The 23679-nt window shown below is 46.3% G+C and overlaps 1 protein-coding gene across 1 annotated transcript; it reads left to right on the forward strand.

The window, feature by feature from the left end:
• Positions 1-1475: 1475 nt before the first annotated feature.
• Positions 1476-23326, forward strand: LOC118208937 (RAS guanyl-releasing protein 1-like). The gene is made up of 17 exons (XM_035383949.1): positions 1476-2001; positions 9528-9700; positions 10647-10752; positions 11352-11414; positions 11883-12014; positions 12333-12483; positions 14681-14854; positions 15789-15905; positions 17672-17947; positions 18286-18366; positions 18814-18918; positions 19502-19611; positions 20218-20362; positions 20942-20978; positions 22074-22205; positions 22337-22542; positions 22849-23326. The coding sequence occupies exons 1-17, from the start codon at positions 1982-1984 to the stop codon at positions 23008-23010; spliced, it is 2190 nt and encodes a 729-aa protein (XP_035239840.1). The 5' UTR covers positions 1476-1981; the 3' UTR covers positions 23011-23326.
• Positions 23327-23679: the final 353 nt, after the last annotated feature.

Genomic DNA, 23679 nt, shown 5'->3' on the forward strand with positions numbered 1-23679 from the left:
AAGCCAAGCTGAATATGGCTGTGTGCACTGAAATACATTTTATTTGACTTGCTAGTTCATTTTAATTCCTCGGCGTGGCTCTTGGAGATCCACCAAATAAATCTGCATGTTCAGTAGGAAGTCAGATCAGCTTCATCTTCAGCCAAAGAAAATGCATTCCCCCCCCCCCCTTTTTTTGGTGAAGGATGAGATACAGTAAGTACTCTACTCTAAATGATTATATTAATTATTTTGGTAAGAATATTAAATTTACACAAATGGAACTGATAATAGAGAAATCCTACAGCATTGTCTATTTGCATAATTATCATCATTCATTTTGTGATAAAGGGTCAGAATGCAGGACTATTCACCAAGAAATGAGACTATGAGACAAGAAATTAGCCTAGCGCCAGCGCTCCCTGTCTCTCTCTCTCTCTCTCTCTGGTCACATGGTCATACAGCAGCACACGCTCTACAGGGAGGGCCAATCAAACACGAGGAGGGAGGCAAGCTGCACGTACACGGCGCAATCAGGACGGCCACCTGTTTATGGGTGAGGGCATTACCACCGCACGCACTGTTATTGCCAGCGCCTTTAAACAACGAACAGGCCCTGTACACAGGTGATCAGTACAGGTGTTCTGTACATGGATCGATCACCTCTGCGCAACAATCACTGATCACGATCAATCATTTCTGCCGGTTTCTGAGCAGTCGATGATGTAATCAGAAACCTCAGGAAAACGCAGTTGGCTGATCTCAGTCTAAAATGAGCGAGTGTTCAGCCAGGGTACCGGGAGAGTACTGACGACATGACATCACCGGAACTCGCTACATTTGTTCGCTATGCTGAGTTTGCTCGCGATGTTCGCTATGTTGAGTTCGCTCGCTATGTTCATTTGAAATACGAGCGCTAACTGCCATGCTGAATGAAAAGTGGGGACTCTTTCCTCACACCCATGGATCCACCAGGTGTACGCACATACACAACACACGTACATGCAAGCACACACAAGCACAAACACACACACACACACATGCTCACGCACGTGCGCACACACACACACTCACTTCAGGGCCGTGGAGGAACAAGGGTGTCTTTGAGTTCTACTGGCCAGCTGCGTGCTCTGGGAGTAAAAAATCCACAGACACTACCTAACTGTGTGATGAGAGGAAGAGAGAGAGAAAGTAAGAGTGAGAGAGGGAAGAGAGACAGCGTATGAAAGAAAGGGGCAGGGGAGGAGAGGTATGCTCTACAGAGGGAGAAACCATTAATTTTTCACTAAATTGCACAGACATAATCTTTAAAAATCAGTAACCCCCCCCCCCCCCCCCCCCCCCCCCCCCCCACATCTCTCTCTCACTCCACACCCTCATTAGTACTGGTGACAAGCAACTGATGAATCCCTCAGCTTCACTCAAGTAGAGACACACTGCTAACCAGTACAGCGTTTCTCACACATAACTCTGCACTTCTGTCCTTATTCGCACCCTCTTTCTGTGTCTCTCTCTCACACACACGCGCGCGCGCACACACAAACAAACACAAACACACACACACACACACACACACACAGTTCCCCTATCTCACGGAGCCAGTTCCTCTATTGGAGACAGTCCGAGGTCGGGTGACTGCTTTGATGCATGCGTCTGACTGTTTGTTTTTTACACATATACGTACACACAAGCTGTCACACACACCACATCTCTCCTCTCCGCGCGACCGCGCGGTTGCTGTGTCCGTCGCTGCCCGAGTCTTCTTCTCTGTTTTTGTGTGCTGGGGAGGCACAGTTCTCTCCAGTTTACTGGCAGCTGAGGAAGAGTGTGGATATCTTTGTCCCCCGATCCCCGACTCTCAGTGAAGGGGTCCAGTCCCAGACATCCGGAGCAGGGTGCGAAGCTATAGGGTACTGGGGATCCCCTTCAATGCCCCAGTGAGACGAGAGGAGGAAGAGGAGGAAGAGGATAAGGAGTTTGCGTGGATGACTGGAGCCTTGCCATGAACCGCAAGACCAAGAGGTAGGGAGGAAACAGGCTAACGTGCACAGGTTGTGTCTACAGTGTGTGTTTGGGAGTATACACATTTGTGTACATTTGTGAGTGTGTCAGAGACATGTATAAGTGCGAGTGTGTGTGTGTGTGTGTGTGTGTGTGTGAGTGTGAGTGCGTAAAATGTAAATGTTTGCGTGCAAGGACAGGCGTATACACAAGTGTGTGTGAGAGCGTGTGAATGCATACACATTTGCGTGTATATGTGTTTATGTGCGTGTGTAAACGTTTGCGTGTGAGAGTGTGTGCACACAAACGAATGAGTGGAGTGTGTGTGTGTGTGTGTGCGTGAGTGTGCGTGTGTGTGTGTGTATGCGCGTGTGCGTGTGTGTGTGCGTGTGTGCGTGTTAGTGTGTGTGTGTGTGGATGTGTGTGTGTGTGTGTGTGTGTGTGTGAGCGTGTGTGTGTGTGTGTATGTGTGTGTGCGTGCGTGCGTGTGTGTGTGTATGTGTGTGTGTGTGCGTGCGTGCGTGCGTGCGTGTGTGTGTGTGTGTGTATGTGTGTGCGCGTGTGCTTGCTCATGTCCAGTACGCTGTACAGCGTAACGCAGGGTGTCCTGGTGGTTCTCTCTTCACGTGACGCGTTTCAGGAGGAAACTATGGCTTCTGCATCCCGTTACCGTGGCGGCAGAGATGCGGAGAGTCAGCGCCAGCGCATGCACGCACGCTTCTCTGTCTGCACACAAACGCAAACGCCTTTGGGTGGGAGTGGCCTTCTCTGCCGCCGTGTGTTCCCTATTTTTATTTTATTTATTTTGTCACTTGCTTGCCCCGGAGAAGTGCATTTCAGTGGCACTGACCTTTAACCCTTCCAAGAGAAGGTTCTCAGCAAGCTTTCTTAAAAATTCTAAATCAGTGTTCCAGAATATCACGTCAGTAGTGATTGTTACATCAGCACTAGAATGTTCAGTTAAGAACATTCTAATCACGTGTTTCCGATCTCAGGCATTAAAGGGTTAACTGAGCTGTTTGTCTACATGGTGCTTCCCAGCACATCTTTCCCAGAAGGGACCACAATCCACTGCACTATCCTCAATTCCTCATTACGCTTTTCTGAATAATTTGTTGTGGTAAGAGTTCCTCTTGCATTTTCATTTAAGCAGTTTCATTTAAGCATACGTTTCATTTTCTATAAATTTCATATTACCCTCAGGTTTAATATTATGGGTAACCTGTGTAGAAACAGAATGAACTAAATTTTAAAGAGTCTAATTTCACCCCCAAACCACACCCCCCCCCCCCCCTCCCCAATTTGCATTTGCACTCTGCACCCAAACCCATCCTCAGGTTAAACGTCACGTCAAACATGTTGGACCTGTTAAATGCGTCCTGCGTTCCCTGGGATGTCCTATCCAGACTTGTAGTGTACTGAGATGGGGGTCAGACAGGGTAAGACTGATTTTCTGTTTTTTTTTTTTTTGGGGGGGGGGGGCACTGCACGCACGCTACACCCCAAATTATCCATGGACAGAATGTAAAGGGTGAAATGACGGCTGACATAATCCAGTCTGAACAGGGAACACGAGACTTCATCGACCTCTGTAGGTTCCACAAAGATGTCCTACTCATGGGGAGGGGAGGGGAGGGTGTTAACGTATGACGAGCATTGGATCATAAACGAAAAAGCTTTTTTCTTTTAAATGACTGAAAACGTGTTTGCCAGGTGAGGTAGTAATTAGTTTTCTTACACAGACATGCCTGTATATTAAACATGTACAAGCACACCCAGGTACACAGGCAAGGGATTTAAGAGCATATTCACAGCATTACGCATTCTATGGTATTCTATGGTTCTTTAAGAGGATTGTTTTTTTTTTTTTATGTGAAGGAAAACAGCTTTGCGAACATTCTTATGACACATTGAGAATGCCATTTTATGGCCAGATGTGTTTGTGGCATGCTTGTAACTGTAATATTGCTATTAATATACACACATCTGTGCATTTTAAGATGATCTCTGACAAAGGACAAGTGTGTGTGTGTGTGTGGAGAAAGCAGGTGGCAGGCAGAACTGAGGTGTCAGAAAGGGTTCATCTGTTGACACACTCACCTCTCTCTTTACTGTTCAGATACACTGTTGTGCGTATAATCTGCAAGGCCTTATCAGATTCCTAGGAAACGAGTTCGTGCGGGTGTTAGGGTGGACAGGGTAAATGATGCAAATCGAGCCTTCACAAGATGGACCGATAGAGAGACCCAGACGGGCCATTTGGCTTTTCATTTATTGAAATTCCGAAATGGGGCGGCCACTTAAATGGGATAGGGGGGGAAGGGGGGGTCAATTTGGGTCACAAAACGACATGAAGAAAATAACATGCTGCATTTAACACGTTCGATAAGTGAACAGCTGCCACTGAACACAGCACTCTGAACACATCGATAATCGTGTCCAAATATGCCCAGCTTCATCTCCACGGCTGAGGGTAAAGTGCTCTTGTTTACGTAAGCCAAAGAGAGGTTGGTTTTTAGCCAGCAAGAGGCTGGCACTGGTGTGTTTCAGCAAGTGAGATCTCCACACAGTCATTCCACGGTTAGCTACCCTACAGAACAGTGGGAGAAAGACCCCAAAAAATATCAACACATATTAATCAGGCAAGCTGAAAGTGTGTGTGTGTGTGCGCGTGCATGTACGTGTGTGCGAGTGAGTACCTGTGTGTTTGTGAGTATGTGCGTGAGTGTCTGTGTTCGAGTGTGTATATGTGTGTGTGTGTGTGTGTGTGTGTGTGTGTGTGTGTGCGCGTGCATGTGTGTTGCATACAAGGAAAATAATGGACCAACAGTTTACAAAGACTGCGAAATGTTCTCTTTCCTGTAAGGCTGCACAGAGATACTGAAACACACATGCACAATGCATATACACACACCCTAGCATAGTCACGGTCGCCAGCCTAATCATTACTTAAAAAAGAGAACAAACTAAGATACTGTGCCGCGGTCTGCAGTGTGTATGCATGTGCGCGCGGGCATGTGGAAGTGCGCATGCGCGTGTATGTGCATGTACATGTGTGTGCGTACAGTATGTGCAGCGATGTACACGCCCTGTTCCCAGTATTTTGAGTACAAAGGAAAGCGTAATGGGGCAAGAAGAGACGGGTGCAGTCAGGCAGGTTAGAGGCTGCCAAGAGACTGCAGAGCTCCCTGCGTTCAGAACCAGAGCCACAGAGCCGCACCAACAAACACAGAGGAGGGGCCAGAGCTGAGTAGCCCCACCTGGGGGGCGTGGGGGAAGGGGGGGGGGGGGTGCAGAGACAGAGGGTGTAAACACAGAGGAGTGGCCAGAGCAGCCGCGGCTGTGTAACCCCACCTGGGGGCGTGGGGGGAGAGAAGGGGGTGGGGGGGGGGGGTGCAGAGACAGAGTGCCGATACAGGTTGACAGAGCAGACAGGGCACGGACATGCTAACAGTGAGACGGCGCACACAGTTAATCATTGCTTGTATTATTTGCAGAGGCTGCTTTGCTGCTGCTTTTGTTTGTGTTGATCAGATTAACCTACAGGGTCCAAGTTAAACAACGCGGTCGCGCCCTGCTCTCGGAACTGTACTTCCCTCAGGGGTTTTCAGCACACTTGTCCCTGGTTACGGTTATACACTTTGTTTTACGTCGCTCCGGATAAGAGCGTCTGCCAAACACCCGTAATGTAATGCAATGCAGTGCCTAGAGAGAGCACGGAGCATGGAAACCTCAACAGGGTTCACTACATTACATTACGATGCATTACAGCGCATTACACCTCATCGCGATCGCCGGGCACATGCTCTTATTACCATGCTCAGGCTGGAAAGCCGTCAGAAGTTCACTTTTTCCTTCTACTGTCCTCCCCCCCCCCCCCCCCCCCCCCCCCCCCCCCCCCCCCCCCCCCCCCCCCCCCCCGTTTCACAAAGCTGGATAACTGCACCCAGACATACCCAGAACCCTCCAAAAATCTGGAAGATGGACTGAAATAAAAAGAGCCATTCTAGGTTTAACTCAGTGCACTTATCCAGCTGAGTCAGTAACCTTGCTCTGCGATGCAAGCCCCCAGTAAGTTAAAGTAGTATGTATATTAATTGGGGCCAGTCTTCCGGTCCCCGGTATTGGCCGTTTGTAAGACAGCCTGCTCACGATGGGGAACAAACGAAAGCTCGCAGGTGACTCCTCAAACGCGTCACACTGCCAGTATTTACACGGGCTTCAGCAGTCAAACGTACGCTACAGCCAACACAGAAATTCCCCCCCGATGCCTCTCCTCCACAGCTCTGTCACTGGGGCTGGGGTCACACACACACACACACACACACACACACGCACACACACGTACGCTGCCTCTACTCCACAGCTCTGTCACTGAGGCTGAGGTCACACACATACACACACACACACACACACGTACGATGCCTCTACTCAACAGCTCTGTCACTGGGGCTGGGGTCACACACACGCACACACACACACACACACACACACACACACGAACGCTGCATCTCCTCCACAGCTCTGTCACTGAGGCTGAGGTCACACACACGCACACACACACACACACACACACACACACACACACACGTACGATGCCTCTACTCCACAGCTCTGTCACTGAGGCTGAGGTCACACACATACACACACACACACACACACACACACACGTACGCTGCCTCTGCTCCACAGCTCTGTCACAGTCACTGAGGTCAGAGATGTACGCAGGGGCCAGATCCAGAAGCCGACTCTGGCCAGCTTTACTGCAGTCTGGAGACCTCGCTCATAAATCCAGAAATCTATGCAACCCAACGCAACGCAAAGTTGTTGCAGAGTTGACTAATCAAACAAGTAGTTGTTCAATTAAGCCACGTTTCCACCGCAGGAACTTTACCCCGGAACTAGGAACCTTTTGAGGCACTCAGTGCGTTTCCACCGCAGGAACTAGGGTCTAAATTTAGGGGAGCTTTATTTTGCCCCCCAAAAAGTTCCTGCTCGGGGGGTAGTACTTTCCGAAAGTACAGCAACCTTTTGGGTGGAGCTTGCAGCGCTGAACATTTCTGATTGGTCGAGTACTCGCAGCATTTTTTTGTGTTTGTTTTCAGCCGCCATGTTTAAATGCAGCCGCAAACCAATTTATTTTCATAATAACTTCAAATCAAACTTGTATGTTATGCGGCGCAGTAGCCTAGTTTTGGTTATAGCCTGCCAACGTCTTGGAATTATAACGTGTGCTCTTCTGTTCTTTTCTTGCTTTAGTATTCGTTTTATATATTTTTTTTAATAAAAAGCATTCGTGCTGGGACAGCATATTACGTACCAAAACATTCAAACGGATGAATTCGGTTGCTGAATATTTTCTTTGTTAGCCCGTTGTAATTGACTCAAAACGTTTGATACAGTTATGTGAGGTATGCGGTAGTTCTGCGTAATTCATATTGGTGATACAGTAAAAGCAAACTGGAAATCACCTTCCGCACTTTTTGTCAGGGTAAAATAACAGGTTAATTCTAGTAATCGTCTCTTTAGCTTTTTCAGACTACTCTGCCATTCTTCAATTCCACAAAAAGACCAGGAAGACTATGGACTAATTTATGGTGCATGGTTCGCATCTGGAGGGCACACTTCGCTGCTCGGCTAGCAGTAACTTTGAAGGAAAACAAACGGTGGCTGTACCACTACTAATTTAAATTTTCACGCAAGTCCGAGTTTTCGTTCTATTCTTGTCATTTTGCGATTTGCGATATGGAATTGACGATGAGAAAGTAATCAAACAGCAAATTGTTTACAACGTGTGCATGTTTTCTGCTGTTGTTGCCAGTTATACATATAAATGTGAATGCATTCGGTCGCTTCGGATGTCAAGACATGAAAGCGAATGTTCGCATAAAAACATAATGAATGTGTTTGAGAGGATATATAAAACAGTTACAATCTGACTATTGGCCTGTTATATCCTATTTGTTGCATAACAACGGTCCAAGTTCAACTACCAATGACAGTTTTGCTTGACAACGGTAAAATAAACCCAAACGGCTGCAGAAGAATATTTCAATTCCAGGTGATTAAATCGATAAAAATAAAAAAAAATACAAAAGTAACCATATATAATCATTGTTGGTAACCCGTTGTATATAAGTGGAATAAACCCCTCTGGGCTGTCCCGGTTATTAGAAAATAATGTAGGCTACTTCGGTGGTAGTATGGGGTTACAGAAGAAATCATAGGACAGATGGACCGACGACAACGTCGTTTTTTCATACGTCAGTGGGCTAATTTGCCTAATCTTCGCGGGACTTCAGACCGCGGTGGAAACGCAGACAACCATGGGCTGAAGGAACCTTTTAGTTCCTTGAAAAGTAGTTCCTGGGACTAAAAGTTCCGGGTAATTTTGGTGGAAATGCGGCTTTAGTTTAGTATGTTGATTGTAAGAGCACTAATGTTACCTAATGTTAAGCTAATGTCTTGTGATGGGTATTTTTACTTTATTTTTTGGAGTTTTGCAAATGGGAAGAGAATTGCGACTGGCAAACAGACACAGAGAGAGAGACAAGCACACAAAGAAACGCAGAAGATCAACGTTTAAAAAAAGACAGTTAAGTTCAGAGAATAGGGAAGTCTTGGCTTGCAGAGGCTTGTCATTCTAAGAACTCTCCACCACATTTCAGCTTCCTGCTAATGGCACCAATGAGAAATTGTGTCCCTTCCAGAACTTAGAGATATTGCTGAAATGCTGATCGATGCAACTGTCAGAGTGCAGGTGCTAAGAGTAGCATTCTGCCATGCGCTTAATCTCTAGTACCAGTAGGTGTGGAAGAAGCCATCGAAGTTTGTCACACCCTTGAACCAACACACACACACACGCACACACACAGGAAACAGGAAACACACAAAAGGGAGGCCTCACACAGGAAACACTCAGGAACCACACACACAGGGGCCGTGCCCGGACCAGAGCTCTGTCTACTGCGTCCTCTGTACTGTTTAGTGTTCCACTGTGTACCGTTTAGTGCATACTGTTGAGCATGTGACAAACAGTATGTGAAAAAATGAGAGAAAATTACACCTACTTAACTTTCCCACCCAGTGTTCTCAACAAGCATTTACAATAGTATGGAAGGGCGGAAATTCGGACACAGCCAAGATGAACAAATGAATACGAAGAAGAGCACACACAGATACACACACCTGTGCACAGTAACACATTATTATATAACCAAGTTGGGAAAGCTAACAAAAAAAAAAAAAAAAAGTTTTAATATTTAAGCTTCTACTGCACAGGATCCCCCATCACTGCACTGGTTCATTGGATTTCTACTTGGGTCAGAGGGATAAGCGCCCCCTACAGGCCCACAAACACCACTCCCAGAAAAAAAAAATGTTTGCCCAGATCTCCAATCCAAGTGCTAGCCAAGGCTACACGCAATTAGACTTCAGCAGTCTGACATGACATAAACACTGTAATAATAAAATCATTTTATATGACATATTGACGTGCGTGTGTGCGCGTGCGCGTGCGTGCGTACGCGTGTCCCTCTCTCTCTCAGGAAGTCCAGGCAGGGCAGCCTGACCGTGGCAGGGTCCCAGCGGGCAGCACACAGGAGGATGACCTGTCCCACCCCCCAGGAGATCAACCAGGCCCTGCAAGGCCCCCGTCCCACCCCCCCGTCCCATGGCCTCCCCCTGGAGGAGCTCATACAGCGCTGTCTGCACAGCTTTGGTGAGAGAGAGGGGTGTGTGTGTGTGTGTGTGAGTGTGTGTGTGTGTCAGAGACCAGGCTGTGTTTAGTTTGTGTGGTTCTGGCCTGTGCTGTTTAGTTTGTGTGGTTCTGGGCTGTGCTTAGTTTGTGTGGTTCTGGCCTGTGCTGTTTAGTTTGTGTGGTTCTGGGCTGTGCTAGGTTTGTGTGGTTCTGGACTGTGTTTAGTTTGTGTGGTTCTGGACTGTGCTTAGTTTGTGTGGTTCTGGGCTGTGCTGAGTTTGTGAGGTTCTGGGCTGTGCTTAGTTTGTGTGGTTCCAGGCTGTGTTTAGTTTGTATGGTTCTGGACTGTGCTTAGTTTGTGTGGTTCTGGGCTGTGCTGAGTTTGTGAGGTTCTGGGCTGTGCTTAGTTTGTGTGGTTCCAGGCTGTGCTGAGTTCTGGGCTCTGCTCAGTTTGTGTGGCTCTGGACTGTACTGTGTTTGTGTGGTTCTGGGCTGTGCTTAGTTTATGTGGTTCTGGGATGTGCTGAGTTCCGAGCTGTGCTCAGTTTGTGTGATTCCAGACTGTGCTTAGTTTGTGTGGTTCTGGCCTGTGTTTAGTTTGTTTGATTCTGGGCTGGGCTGAGTTTGTGAGGTTCTGGGCTGTGCTTAGTTTGTGTGGTTCTGGGCTGTGCTTAGTTTGTGTGGTTCCGGGCTGTGCTTAGTTCTGGGGTGTGCTTAGTTTGTGAGGTTCTGGGCTGTGCTTAGTTTGTGTAGTTTGTGAGGTTCTGGGCTGTGCTGAGTTTGTGAGGTTCTGGGCTGTGCTTAGTTTGTGTGGTTCTGGGCTGTGCTGAGTTTGTGAGGTTCTGGGCTGTGCTGAGTTTGTGTGGTTCTGGGCTGTGCTGAGTTTGTGAGGTTCTGGGCTGTGCTTAGTTTGTGTGGTTCTGGCCTGTGCTTAGTTTGTGTGGTTCTGGCCTGTGCTGTGTTTCAGACTCAGAGGGGAAGCTGGGCAGGGGGGCGCAGCTGGTCCACATGACGCTGATGATGCACAGCTGGGTGGTTTCCTCCCACACCTTTGCCCACAAGCTGCTCTCTCTATATCCTTCTCCCACTCCCTCCCCCCCTCACCTGCCAACACTGTTTAACACTGCAAAAGGGTCCAATCAAGGAGCTGAGCCTGACCAGACCTCCTCTAAGCTCCACCTCCCAACACTGTTTAACACTGCAGTATCATGATAATATTTTTAAATAGGTACCATTTCAATAATAGGGAAAACACCAACACTGGTTCAGTCATATATTAAACCACAGTAATTCATGTCATATATGGATACAATTATTAGTCATATTCAGTTTTTTTGGGAGGGAAGGGGGGTAAATTCCATTTTAATTTTTATCAATTCAGGAAATGAACTTAAAGTCAATTGAAAATTTTAAAAAATGGCCACTGCTCTCTCTGAGGCTAATTTTAATCAGTGAACTAAATTGCGATTCGTTCTGTGCATTGAGAGAGATGGAATGTAAAGGACCCGCAGTACTGCCTGACAGGGCTGCCTTGGCGTCTGGCACGTTCGGTGTGTGGTGGGTAAACAGAGTCTCAGGTGACCGTGTGTGTGCGGCGCGTACACACACACACGCGCGTGACAGCGTCGCGACGATCACCTTGAAGCGCGCCGTCCCTCCTTGACTTCCTTACCTACGAGGAGAGTCCCGGGGAGATGAGGGAGCAGCGGCGGACGCAGATCTGTCACCTCCTCAGGTAAGAGCGCCTCCCCCTCTCCACTCCTCCAACTGAGCCACCAGCCACACCTGGCCCTAATACTCACCCTTTAGATGCTAAAAGAACCTCCCGCAGATTACTCACAATTTAAAAAGAAAAACCAGTTCCTTGAAAAAAAAAAATCCATCAAGTTATTCTATGTTTTATTTTAGTAAAATATTTTGTTTAGTATCCATACCATTAGTATCCATACCTATAAGGCATTCAGATTTTTCTGCTTCTCAGTGTTACCCATGGAAATAACCGCAATAATCAAGGAATCTCAAACCTTACAAATATTAACTTCTAATTAACTTCTGTAGCCTCTGACCACATATATAATGAGTCATTTTTCAGTCATTTTTCATTCATTCATTCATAAATTCAAGATATCGTTTCACACACCATTCATTGGCTGGAGGCGAGGCATCATCACCCTGGCAACCCTCTCCACTGTTCCCTATCCAGGCATTGGGTAAACAAGTTCCCAGCAGCCTTTGAAGCAGACCCCCTGCTGGAGCAGGAAATGGCACACCTCTGGAGCCTGGTGGGCACAGAAGGGGAGGAGCCACACTGCCTGACGACCGACACCTCTTACCTGTGAGTGACGCCTACCTGCGAGGAAAACTCGGAGGGAGTGGCCAGGCGATGAGTGACATCTCTAAGTTAAAGATGGGGGTGGATAGTGACAGGAGTGGCACCTCCTACCTGCAGGTGACACACAGAGAAACAAATATAATTCCACCTGAGAGCAGGCTGTTCAGCCCATGCAGAACGCAAGAATACATGATGTGAGATCTAAAAATGAACTGTAATAATCTTCCAAGCACTTGATCAAACTGATTTTTGACCACGTCTCTGGCGCCTGACCTGACCGCTCTGCTCCTCACATTCCTTCAATAACCCCTGCTTCATCAGACTCTCCAGCAACCACCCACCGATCCCCCTGCAAGTTCCCTCCCCCACTGTGAAGAAGAGGAAGGTGTCCCTCCTCTTCGACCACATGGAGCCAGACCAGATGGCCCAACACCTCAGCTACCTGGAGTTCAAAATCTTCTGCAGAGTCTCAGTGAGTGTAGTGTCCCATCGCAATAAATACTACTGACCAGCTACAACAACAACAAAAAAAATCTATTCAATACTAAATGTATTGTTTTTTTTGTGTGTTGGTATGAACCCAGTGCAAACTGTGCAAAATAAATGGACTCTGTCAGTGTGCAGTGTATCAGGATACTGTTGACAGTCACACATTTTGTGTGTTCGACAGTCCCTCCTTTAACTGATGTGTTAGATCAACTAATTGTCTATATAAGGATCACAATTGATCACCAAATGTGCTAGAAGTTAGGTTACTGTAACAATCCAAGGCCTATACTGACCCCACAGGGATTTAGATGGTAATGCATTTATGGTCACTTGCCCATGATAAACCGGTTTAGCATGACTATTTTTTTCATGCAGCGTCTAAAAGAACACGCGTTCATGTGAATGCACTTTGAACGACAATGCGGATGAAGTACATCGTTAAAAATAAACAGAACATAATAAAAAATCATTTGCATTCAACAGTAAAGCCCCGCTCCCTCCCCTTACCGGCGTTCCTGCACAGATAACACGCTTTCCAGCCCAGTCGTGGGGCGCAATGTCGTTTTTTGGCTGACGTTATTTTGAATTAATTGGTTGGTGAGAGAGGACAAACGACGGTAGGAAAAGCGATGAATGAGTGCAGGCGAAGGGGAAGAGGACGACCAACACTGAGTTGAGTCGGTGCTGCATGCGCAATGAAATGAGAAACAAGCGCCCGACTGGTAACGAGACGTAAAAGACAGCATCATCGAGAAACCACCCCCTATCATTCGCCGTTTAACCTAAATGGACCCGTAAATGCGACTTTGAAGTAAACACTCAACTGCTTGTTTCGTCCCCCAACCGGGTTCTTGAGTTCACGTCTCTTTTTCATTTAAAACCACGCGCCACGTATCGCCCTCCCATCACCTTTTTTGAGGCTGAGCAAAAAGTGGGGAACCGCCCACGGTTGGAGTTCACGTCCACCAACTCCACCAACATATGAAGTAAAATGCAAAAGAATCTTCGGGAGGAGTAACGGACCGATCGGTTAACAGAACTGCGTATGAACCAGAGATAATTAAATATTTTTTATTATAATGCTTGGAATGAACCAGGTAATCGCAAACGCAATTGTGTATCCTTGTAAAGCGAATGTATGAGATAACGCGGTTGTGGTGTGATTATCCGTTATTATTAATGATGTAAAATACGAATCTGGTAAAAAAAAAAAAAAGAAAAGAAAAAAAGGCCTGAGAGTAAAGTAACCTGCTCAGCATATAAAATAAGTGCATTGTAAAGTTCCAGACCACTCACATACACTATGGGTTCTCATTGCTGAGTTTCTATCATATAACGGAAAGTTCACAGATGGATTGTGTAGGTGACCCTAGCCCTGGGACCAGGGGCGCCGTAAGGGGGGGTTGGGCAGAGTTAGGACGATTCCAAGGAGGCCGTAAAAACTCAAAAAATATTAGAACACCAAATTTTCTGGGGCGCTGGGGTCCAATGTGAGCCCCTCCCTGGGACACTTAACTGTTACGCTTACTCAGTGATAGACAGGTGTGCTGAAAACAGATAGGCCTGTTCAACCAATCACAAGGTGCTCATAACATGACTGTCCCCACACCCAAATCCACGGGCAGGGGTACCACCAGGGATTTAAGGCCCCATGAAAAAAAAACTCACATTGGGCCCTGCCCACCCCAGGAAATCCCATGTTCTAATATTGTTTTGAAGGCCCATGTCAGTCAGTCAGGGCCCTTGTAATTGTCCTAACCCCCCTCACCCACACATCGCCCCTGTCCACAGGCATAGCATTAGCACTGGTTAGGGTTAGCGAGCGCTGGCTAGGGTTAGCGAGTGCTGGCTAGGGTTAGCAGGCGCTGGCTATGGTTAGGGTTAGCGAGCGCTGGCTAGCGTTAGTGAGCGCTGGTTAGGGTTAGCGAGCGCTGGCTAGGGTTAGCGAGCGCTGGCTAGCGTTAGTGAGCGCTGGTTAGGGTTAACGAGCGCTGGCTATGGTTAGCGAGCGCTGGCTAGGGTTAGCGAGCGCTGGCTAGCGTTAGCGAGCGCTGGTTAGGGTTAGCGAGCGCTGGCTATGGTTAGCGAGCGCTGGCTAGCATTAGCGAGCGCTGGCTAGCGTTAGCGAGCGCTGGCTAGGGTTAGCGAGCGCTGATCTCTCTGTGTGTCGGGCTCTGCAGTACCTGGACTTCCACAGCTACGTGGTGCGGGGCTCGGTGAGGGATAACCCGGCCCTGGAACGCTCAGTCATGCTGTGTAACGGCGTGTCTCAGTGGGTGCAGCTCATGATCCTCAGCAGACACACGGCCCAGCAGAGGGCCCAGGTCTTCACCAAGTTCATCCATGTGGCGCAGGTAACACACACGCGCGTGCACCCATACGCACGCACACATACACACACACGCACACACATAAACACACACACACAGACACACACACACACCACACACACACACACACACATAAACACACACACACACGCGCGTGCACCCATACGCACGCACACACATACACACACACACACATACACACACACGCACACACATACACACACACACACACACACATAAACACACACACACCACACACACATACACACACACACACACACACACACACATAAACACACACACACCACACACACATACACACACACACACACACACACACACACACAAACACACACAGACACAGACACAGACACGAATACACAAACACACACACTCAGACACACACACACACACACACACACACAGACACACACACAAACACACACACGCACACACATATACACACACGCACACACATGCACACACACACAAACACACACACACACACACACACATAAACACACACACACATACAGACACAGACACGCATACACAAACACACACACACATAAACACACACACGCACACACATACACACACACACACCACACACACATACATGCACATACACAGACACACACGCATGCGCATACATGCACACACGCACACGCAGACACATGCACACACACAGTCACATACATGCATGCATGCATGGACGCAACATACAGACTCACACATACAACACATACACACAACGCACACACACGTACACACCAAGCAAACACACATACAGGCACATGCACATGCATGCATGGGAAGGATAAAGTGTGTTTGTCCTTCCTGACACACTTTCCACATCGTTGGGATTAAATAACGAGCAGCTCTTGTACCCCCATGTCTCACACTCTCTCTCATTCTGTCTCTCATTCTGTCTGTCCTTTTATGTCTCTCTTATTAGAAGCTGCGTTCTCTGCAGAACTTCAACACTCTCATGGCTGTGATAGGGGGTCTCTGCCACAGCTGCATCTCCCGACTCAAAGACACAGCCAGCCTGCTGCCTCAGGATGTCACCAAGGTCAGTCGCAAAGGTCAGATACCAAGGTCAGGCACCAAGGTCAGACACCAAGGTCAGGCACCAAGATCAGTCACCAATGTAAAATACCAATCTCAGATTCCGGCTTATCCTTTCAGCTTGTGCTAAACCAGAAAGGGAAGAGAAGTAACACTGGAAGCATTCTAGTGTACATTCCCGCTAAAACAAGAACAAGATGGCTCATCATCAAAAAGGCAAAAGTTCTCTGTGCTGTGTCCAACTGCCATCCAGGATTAGATGGCACAAGCAGGTTGTTTTAGTTTCTGCAGGATCATGTACCACTCCTGCAGTACTCAGCCAAGTGTAACTGAGCCATACCCGGTCTGCCATGTGCTACTGAGCCGCAGTTGCCCCCGTCAAACCTGTTCACCTGTGCGGTCTGCCTGTACATTAATTTACATCACATTACACTACATCAAACCCACTTTGCAGACACGCTAATCCAAACCCGCTCACGGTCGTTGTGCTCTCGGCAAAACAAAAATGCGGTGTCACCGAAAAGGTACAGAGGCCCACTCACAATCAGTAAGTGTCAGGTTAACCTGAGAAACAGCTATTTTTTATCATGATAAAAGGAAGTGCCGCTAGACAGGTAACATGTATTTACGTAGCTATACCTATAACATTATTCAGAGCACTGTTGCCTCACAGGAAAAAGGTTCAAATCCTGATCTGGGCCTTTCTGTGTGGAGCTTGCATGTTCTCCCCGTGTCCGCGTGGGTTTCCTCTGGGTACTCCGGTTTCCTCCCACAGTTGAAAGACATGCAGGTTTGGTGAATTGGAGAGTCTAAATTGCCCTTAGGTATGAGTGCGTGAATTAAATGGTGTGTGTGCCCTGCAATGGACTGTGGAACTGTCCAGGTTGCATTCCTGCCTCTCGCCCAATGCGTGCTGTCTTTCTCCAAAGAGAGAAAGAGAGAAAGGGTATCTGAAGGGGGTCAGGGGAGCCATGGTTAATTCGGAAGAGGTGAGTCATGTAAGGAGTGTAACCAATGATTGTTTAGTAGAGGCTTGTTGCCCGTTGTCGCTGCTGCTGTGGTCTTTTTTTCATCAAAGGCTGCGAATCACAAATGAGCTTGTAAATGTTTTTATTTGAATATGGTGTTTTTATTGCCTCTGGGTATAGATGAGTCGTGGCTTTGATCTCATTAGGAAACTTGATCTTGAATAGTATCCATTATTCATGCACAGTGATGTGTTTACTGTTGCTTCCTGAGTGCCGCAGGGTGTGGCTTGCATTCAGCAGCCAGTTCACGCTCAATGGGCTAGGCCTGCAGCGTTAGCTGTGCAACCAGCTGTTTTCAAATGACCAATCAAAAGCATTCGGTGAAAACGGTGAAAACCAGCACTCCCTGTTCACTGGCAGGAATCTCAAACAGCAGTCCCGGAGGGCAATAGTGTCCTTTAGGTCAGTGTTCTAGAACTCCATTGCTTTCAGTTACCAGTAGTGATTCTTACATCAGCGTTAGAACGTTCAGTTAAGAACATTCTAATCACTGTGACCTCACAAGTTATAGTGCAGCCAGTTCCAGCCTTGGAAACAAGGTGCATGGTGACTATAGCCAATGCATGACATGTGGAAACCCTGCGGAGAGTGTGGCCCTCCAGGACTGGAGTTTGAGATCCCTGGACAAGGAGTGAACAGCGCTGCTCTCTTGGGTGTGCTCTCCTCATTCTTCTCATTTCTTCGTGTCCTAGTGGTCTAAACCGGTTTGCCCCCCCACTCCACCCTCCCTCCACCCCCACAGACGCTGAGCGAGCTGACGGAGCTGCTGTCCTCTCGCGGTAACTACAGGGCGTACCGGCAGGTGTACAGGGAGTGCTCAGGGTTCAAGGTGCCCATCCTGGGGGTGCACCTCAAGGACCTGATCTCCCTGAACGAGGCCCTGCCAGACTACCTGGAGGACGACAAGATCAACCTGGGGAAGCTGCAGCACCTGTACAGCAACATCGCCGACCTGCTGGCCGTCCATGACTGCACGCCCCCCTTCCAGGCCAATAAGGACCTGCTGCACCTGCTGACCGTGAGGGGGAGGGGAGGGGAGGGGGAGGGGGAGGGGGAGAGGGAAGGGGGGTGTGGTGTGCGGTAGGGGAAATGGGGAATTATTTGTAAATGTTCTCTGTGAAACAGGATCTGTGTATCGCTCTGCGTAATGTTCACTCTGTGAATGAAGGGCAACTGCAATGCATCATGGACTGTGTGTCTTCAGTTATGCTTGCTGTTCAGACTCCTGTAGAGTCAATTTTAGGTTTTTATAGACTGTGCATGGTTCCTGCATAGAGTTGATTTTAACACTGAGAATTTTGCTGCAATGTCTGTACGCCATCTGTGTGACCTTTGACCTGTGCCCCCACTCCCCAGCTGTCTTTGGACCTGTACTACACGGAGGATGAGATTTACGACCTCTCCTACGCCAAGGAGCCAAAGTACCCCAAAATCCAGGTGTGCAAAGTGTGCAAACTCACAGTAAATTGGGGTAACCCTTACCTATATTTGGGCATCCATTTCCTCTTGCATGTAGATCTAAATAATTCGTTTTGCATATCTAAAATTCCTTTAATGCTGGTAGCAGCTGAAAACACTCCCACAGATCCTTGAGAATATTTCACCAAAACTTTTTCTAACAGAAACTTATGAAATTTATGGAAATTATTTTTCTGAATATTGGTTAAAATATACATTGTATATCAGCAGGAAGGTGTTCATACAGTTTAAGTATTTGAGATAATTATTTGACCCATGTCTGCTCAGTTGTCGGTGCTGTGGATGTCACCAATATGTGAAAAATAATAACAATAATAATTCATTGAACACCAAGGAAACAGGTATTGTGTTTCATATCACATATGATAGTACAGAAGCTTGTACTTTATCTCTCTGAATTTGCAGCCCACCACCCCAGTGAAACCCCCTGTGGTGGGAGAGTGGGGGTCAGGGGTCACGCCCAGGCTCGACCCCGAAACCATCTCCACACACGTCAAATTGATGGTGGACGTGAGTACAAAAGGAGCCTTGCAGTGTCAAACAGCAAAACCTGTGACACTCTGCTTTCATGATCAGAGCATGGGAACGTGCTTTATGAAGAATACATCGTTGTATCGCTCAGTCAATTCCATTTCAATTCAGTCAGTCTGGAATGTTGATTGAAGTTCTGTTCATTAATTGAGAAAATGCCAAATATGTACATTGGGGATTTTTCAATTAATGTACACTAATTATTAGTAGTAATGTACACTAGTTGTAATGTATACTAATTTAAAATGAAATTTCTGAATTGACTCAATTGAGATGCAATTGGCCCTAGCACTGGCCAGTGCTATGGTTCATTCTTTAACCCTTTGAAGAGTTGGTTTTTTAGAATGTTTTTTTTTCAAGTCAACCACTCCATGGCTTTCACTTACCTGTAGTGATTGTTACATCTGCATTAGAATGTTTAGTTAAAAACATTCTAATCACATATTTGTGATGTTACACCTTAAAGGGTTAAATAGTGCATTTGGTACTGATGAATGGTGGAGAAACTGTGTTCTGGTGTAGCTCACTAATGTGCTCACTTGGTTGCGTGTCTCCCCTCCAGTCCATAATGAAGAACTATGACTTGAACCAGGATGGATATATTTCCTTAGAGGACTTTGAGAACATTGCCTCCAACTTCCCCTTTTCTTTTTGCAAGCATGAGAGTGACAGGTGAGAGAGAGAAAAATGGAGGTACAGACAGACAAACGTACAAACAGGAAATTAACCAATGATCTCTGATATGGCAAAGCATAGCATGAGCATTTTTCCATACTGCAACGCAAGGCTTTTCCAATGTTGAGGGCAATAAAGAGAAAGATGCATCATGGGAGACAGTAGCTTCAGTAAACTGAACAGGAAGTTTCAGAGAAAAGTCCATTTTCATTTATTACTTTAAATCTCAGCATTTAATACTCATATCCAGGGAGACTTGCACAGAATAAAGGTTTGCATACAATCCATTTATACAGCTGGCTATTTACTGAAGCAATTCAGGTTAGGCACTTGTTCTAATCCAGCTTGGAATTGAGCGCACAGCCTTTCATTTTAGCTTGGGTAAGCTTTCGTAGTACAATGAGGACAAAGAGCAACATATAAAGCATTCTAAGGCCTTGTTATTCCTCTTTCATGGCAACAGTACTCTGGCAGTAAAGACTGGGTGTGACTGACAATAGGATATAAAGTGGATGTGGATAGAGTCAGGAGATGTGCGAAGATGATAAATTGTTTTCTCCATATATGGTTGTCGATCTGACTCTCTTACCCTCTCTTTAAAAGGGAGGGGGAGATCAGCCGGGAAGAGATAACCTCCTACTTCATGAGGGGGATGTCAATCTGCGCCAAGCTGGGCCTCAACTTCCTGCACAACTTCCACGAGGTCACCTACAAGAGGCCCACTTTCTGCAACACCTGTGGAGGCTTTGTGAGTGTACAGCTGTTGTCTTTATTGGTTTTAAATTTCCAAAACAACTAAAACACATTCCTTTAAAAGTAAAAAATCCATAAAGAAAAATAACCCAAGACAAAAATTGTTTTAAAAAATTATAAACAAAATTTCTACATTAAGACAATCAAGGGATTACCTATTTTTAAATCAATAAACATGAATACATACATTACATTACATTACATTACAGGCATTTGGCAGACGCTCTTATCCAGAGCGACGTACAACAAAGTGTATAACCATAACCAGGAACAAGTATGACGAAACCCCTAGAGAGAAGTACCGGTCCAAGTACAGGGAACAACCGCATAGTTCAACTTGGACCCTGATGGTTAAACTGATTAACACTAACAACGAGAACGGCAACAACGCAATCTATGGAAAAATACAAATAAATAACAGTACCTAAAACACAAAACCACAATAAAAGTAAAAATAGATATATTCTTGAGAGTGTACAGTACAGTACGGTTCCAATATGGCCTCCAGTGTGCGAGCTGTATGTTTGCGCTTTCCCTCACTCATCCACACCCCTCTCTGTCTGCTCTCTTACAGCTGTGGGGGGTCATTAAACAGGGTTATCGGTGCAGAGGTAAGACGCACCGTCTTCAGCTGTGCCACACCAACTTCTAACTTACAACATGCGTTTCTAAACTGTCAGACATACTTAACCGTACGCTTAATGAGCTATTAATTTTGTAGCTGTAATATGGGCATTTGCTGAAGATAACGAGTAAATAGCAGAGCTCTTTAAAGGCATAACGTTGCCTGACATTAACTTTAATTTGGCACGCTTGTTTAAAATGAGCATACGATTCCGAGCATGCAGTCTGGCTGCTTCTAAAAACGTGATCACAGCAACAGGTTATATAACGGTTGATTTACGAAACTGCTATTGGGGGAAAACCGCTTTCGGGCGAATATCTTCGTTGCAACAAGTTACATGTATGTTAGCTGCCACAGATTATTTATAGTTGTGATGTATTGTCTGCCTTGCATTATTTTGACTGACAAGGAAAACCGCTGACATTACCTTCTTTGCTTTTAAGACACAAGCAAATACTTTTTTCTCGAACAATTGACAATAGTTCTACTATCACGTATCAGAGTCAGCTCGATCTAATCTGCCACTTTCCAGAGCAGAGGGCACTATGCGTTTAAGTAACCATAGCAACAGGTTATTCACAAAACCAGTAATTTAGGTTGATTATGCGGATAAAAAGCGTCTGGCGAATATTTTAGTTGCAACACGTTACATTAGCTAAGCATTTTTTGGGTGCAGTATTAAGTTTATAAATATTAACGTAGCGCAGTTAGCTAGTCTATGTAGATTAGAGTGAATGACAGCCGACTGGCTGCTATATCTAGCACTTCATGATACTGACAGCTAAATGCGCTTTTCATAGGATGGTATGGCGATTTGAAATGGAAAATTCTTTCACATGCAAACTAATGATGCATTTGAACCAATGAAGCATAGGTCAAACATTATTCGTACAATTAGTGTAATGGTAAAGTAGTAAAGATGCAAATGAATTACCATTAATAGAGCCATTTGGTGCTTAGTGCAAGGTGGTCACACACACTGACTGCTAAATAAAGCTCTCTGGAAATTATGATTCATTGTGTGTTGACGTTTGCTGAAGTTCTTCATCCAGCATAATCTCTCTGTCTCTCTCACTCTTAGACTGTGGGATAAACTGTCACAAACACTGTAAGGACAAAGTTGGGCTAGAGTGCAAAAAGAGGTTCAGTGTTTCTGGGGGTTCCTGTCCTTGCACCCCCAACCCTGACACCAGGCCCAAGATAAACAGCTCGAGTGAGTTACCATGGTTACCGACCCAGTGCATGCACACTGAGATATCTCCTTTACAAACAGTAGGTAGACTTATGAATTTGCTTCCATGTCCTATCATCCTATACAGAAAACCTGTGTTTGTTTCTGAACAGGCTCAGAAGAGGACGCCTTTGTTTTTCCCCGTGGTGAGGAAACAGATCAGGCTGAGGACCGCTCCCCTCCCTGGGTTGATGGGAAGGGGAGTTCCCGGATTTCACACCGGGCCACTCAGACAGAACCGGGGTTCTGGACCCCGGGACCAGTGGACAGAAGCGGGGGAAACTTAAATTCACACACCCCAAGATCCCCTCTAGAGAAGGTACTTGACATCTGTAGGTGTCTTCTGGCAACTGAATCTCTCACAGCTCTGCATGGTAATATAACATCACCATCACGAGAATTTCTGATCTCCGATTCCAAAACTGTGGTTCGTTGGAGGGGTTGAGGTGGTTTGTGGGATGCAAAATGGGCAAAAATAACACTTCTTTCCACTGACATTCACCCCAGTCAAACTAAATGCTACATCTGTTCTGGTGTACATGCACTTGCGTTATTTATTTAATTTTTATTTGGATAAATCACAGCTTTTTGTTTTCTCCCCTCCCGTCCACTGCCCTGTTACCAGGACAAAGCAGCTCCGTCCCCTCCCACGTCTCCAGGGCAGGAGAAGGTTCCGGAAACCTCAGAGAACAGGTGCGCGCAGGCGACAGCTGTGCCTACACCTGCTCTGGTGGAAAACATGGAAGAGCTACGGCTGCAGGAAGACCGGAGAAAAGAGCCGGATTAAGTCTCGAGCGCGCGGTCATGTGACTCACAAACTAAAACCGATGGTAGAAAGTGATGTGATGCTTAGCAAAATCAAATACTCACCGTCTCTCTTTCTCGCTCTCATTCATCATCTTAATTTCCATCTTCCTTTCTTTTTTTTCTTTTTTTTTTTACAATCTCATCTCATTCACTGCCTGTCATGTACATTGGAAATTGCGCCTCTGGTTATGAATGAACTTGTTTTCTTTTGACAAAAGACAAAAGAACAGTTGTTGTGGATTATATTTATTTTATGTTCATCAATTTCTGACGAATGAACCGTTTTATGAAAAATCCCTCTGAGCCTTATGGTTATTTTTGTGTGCACTGTTTTATTGAAGCAGAATTCACTTTGTATTGTTGATGGCTGCGGTCATTATGAACAGCCGACGGGCAAGCTTTGAAAGTATGGGCCAAGTGGCACTGTGTGAAAATGACAAGCATGCATAGCGGGGACCTCAATCTGTTCCCGTTAGCCCATCGTGTCTGTGGGTTTTCCTTTCAATTGGCAGGCAGTTTGGACCTTAGAAATAAGGCATGTGGGCCTTTTCTTTAAATGTAAAATGAAGTTTATAACTTACATTCAGCAGTTATATGCAGAAACACACTAAAAGCCAGCAGACACAGCAGTCCCATAAGGACTGAAATT

The sequence above is a fragment of the Anguilla anguilla genome, chromosome 12 (genome assembly GCF_013347855.1).
Source record: "Anguilla anguilla isolate fAngAng1 chromosome 12, fAngAng1.pri, whole genome shotgun sequence".
Taxonomy (NCBI): domain Eukaryota; kingdom Metazoa; phylum Chordata; class Actinopteri; order Anguilliformes; family Anguillidae; genus Anguilla; species Anguilla anguilla.